General features: G+C 25.9%; 1 protein-coding gene across 1 annotated transcript; it reads left to right on the top strand.

Annotated features, from left to right (window-relative positions):
• Positions 1-327: 327 nt before the first annotated feature.
• Positions 328-1,114, top strand: PVX_161260 (variable surface protein Vir3, truncated, putative; the record flags this gene model as incomplete). Its single annotated transcript, XM_001612445.1, has 1 exon — positions 328-1,114. A coding segment is annotated over exon 1 (628 nt), but the record flags the coding sequence as incomplete, so codon positions are not given.

Here is a 1,114-nt window from a genome sequence, read left to right as displayed (position 1 = left end):
ACCAAACGTTATTATTATTCTCCTTTTTATTTCTAAATAAGAATTCATGCTATTCTTTATATTATGCATTTTTTCATTTAATATCTATTTTTTCTAATAAAATATTTTTTTAGTTATAACAATAATATCACTAATATATCGTGTATTAAATTATATATATGCATCAAGATTCATTTTCCTAGTTATTTAATATGTTGTCTCCCATGTAATTATCAGAAGATGGCATCCATAGTAATATTAAAATTAACATTTATTAATATAAATGCGATATGATTTCTGAAACATATTAATATTATAATATTTACATATGCCCATATAATTTTTATTTATATTTCTATATTTTAGAGTGATTTTGAACATAGTTGTAAGTTATCAGCATTCATTAAAAGCTTGGATAATAATCCAGAAATAGAAAAGGTATATATTGATAGTTATTTAAAGTCTGTAAAGGATAATCAAAAAGATACTGTAAGAACAATTTATTCTATGCTCAAATCTCTATATTCTTCTATAGCAAGACAAGAGGATAATATTAAATCCTTTTGCTGTTTTTATTTGAATTATTGGCTAAACAAGCAAAGGAAAGAAAAACTAATAAATGTTAATGTTGATGCATGGCAAGTTATTGAAAAATTATGGGGTACACTAAAAAATTCTTCTGTTTCATGTAAAAGGAAATATTATGACGAACCTTGGGATGACATGAAAAAGTGCGTTGAATTTATGGTTTACTGCGTAAATAGGGATGAACTCCAAAAACATTGCGAAAACCCAAGTGATGTAGGGTTTAAAAGTATGTATTGTAACAATTTTAATATATACACAAAGCATTATTATGATCAATTTACTAAGAAGGTTACATGTCTTAGAGATACAAATAAAGATATACATTATAACTGGAAATTTTCGGATACATGTACTCTTCATAATATGGCTAAAACATTCCCAAAATATGATAAAAGCCGTCAAAAAATAGTAGATGATACATCACGATTGCCTATAAATAAATGTGAAGATCCTGGAGATTCAAGAACTATTAACTGTTACATGCTTGATGGAGTTCCTGTTACATTGGAAGAATTACCAACTATAGACGTGATTCCCTTGAAATATG

This window comes from Plasmodium vivax, genomic scaffold (assembly GCF_000002415.2).
Source record: "Plasmodium vivax scf_4498 genomic scaffold, whole genome shotgun sequence".
NCBI classification, from domain to species: domain Eukaryota; phylum Apicomplexa; class Aconoidasida; order Haemosporida; family Plasmodiidae; genus Plasmodium; species Plasmodium vivax.
The sequence above is the reverse complement of the archived record's forward strand: the minus strand, read 5'-3'. Positions and strand labels throughout refer to the sequence as shown.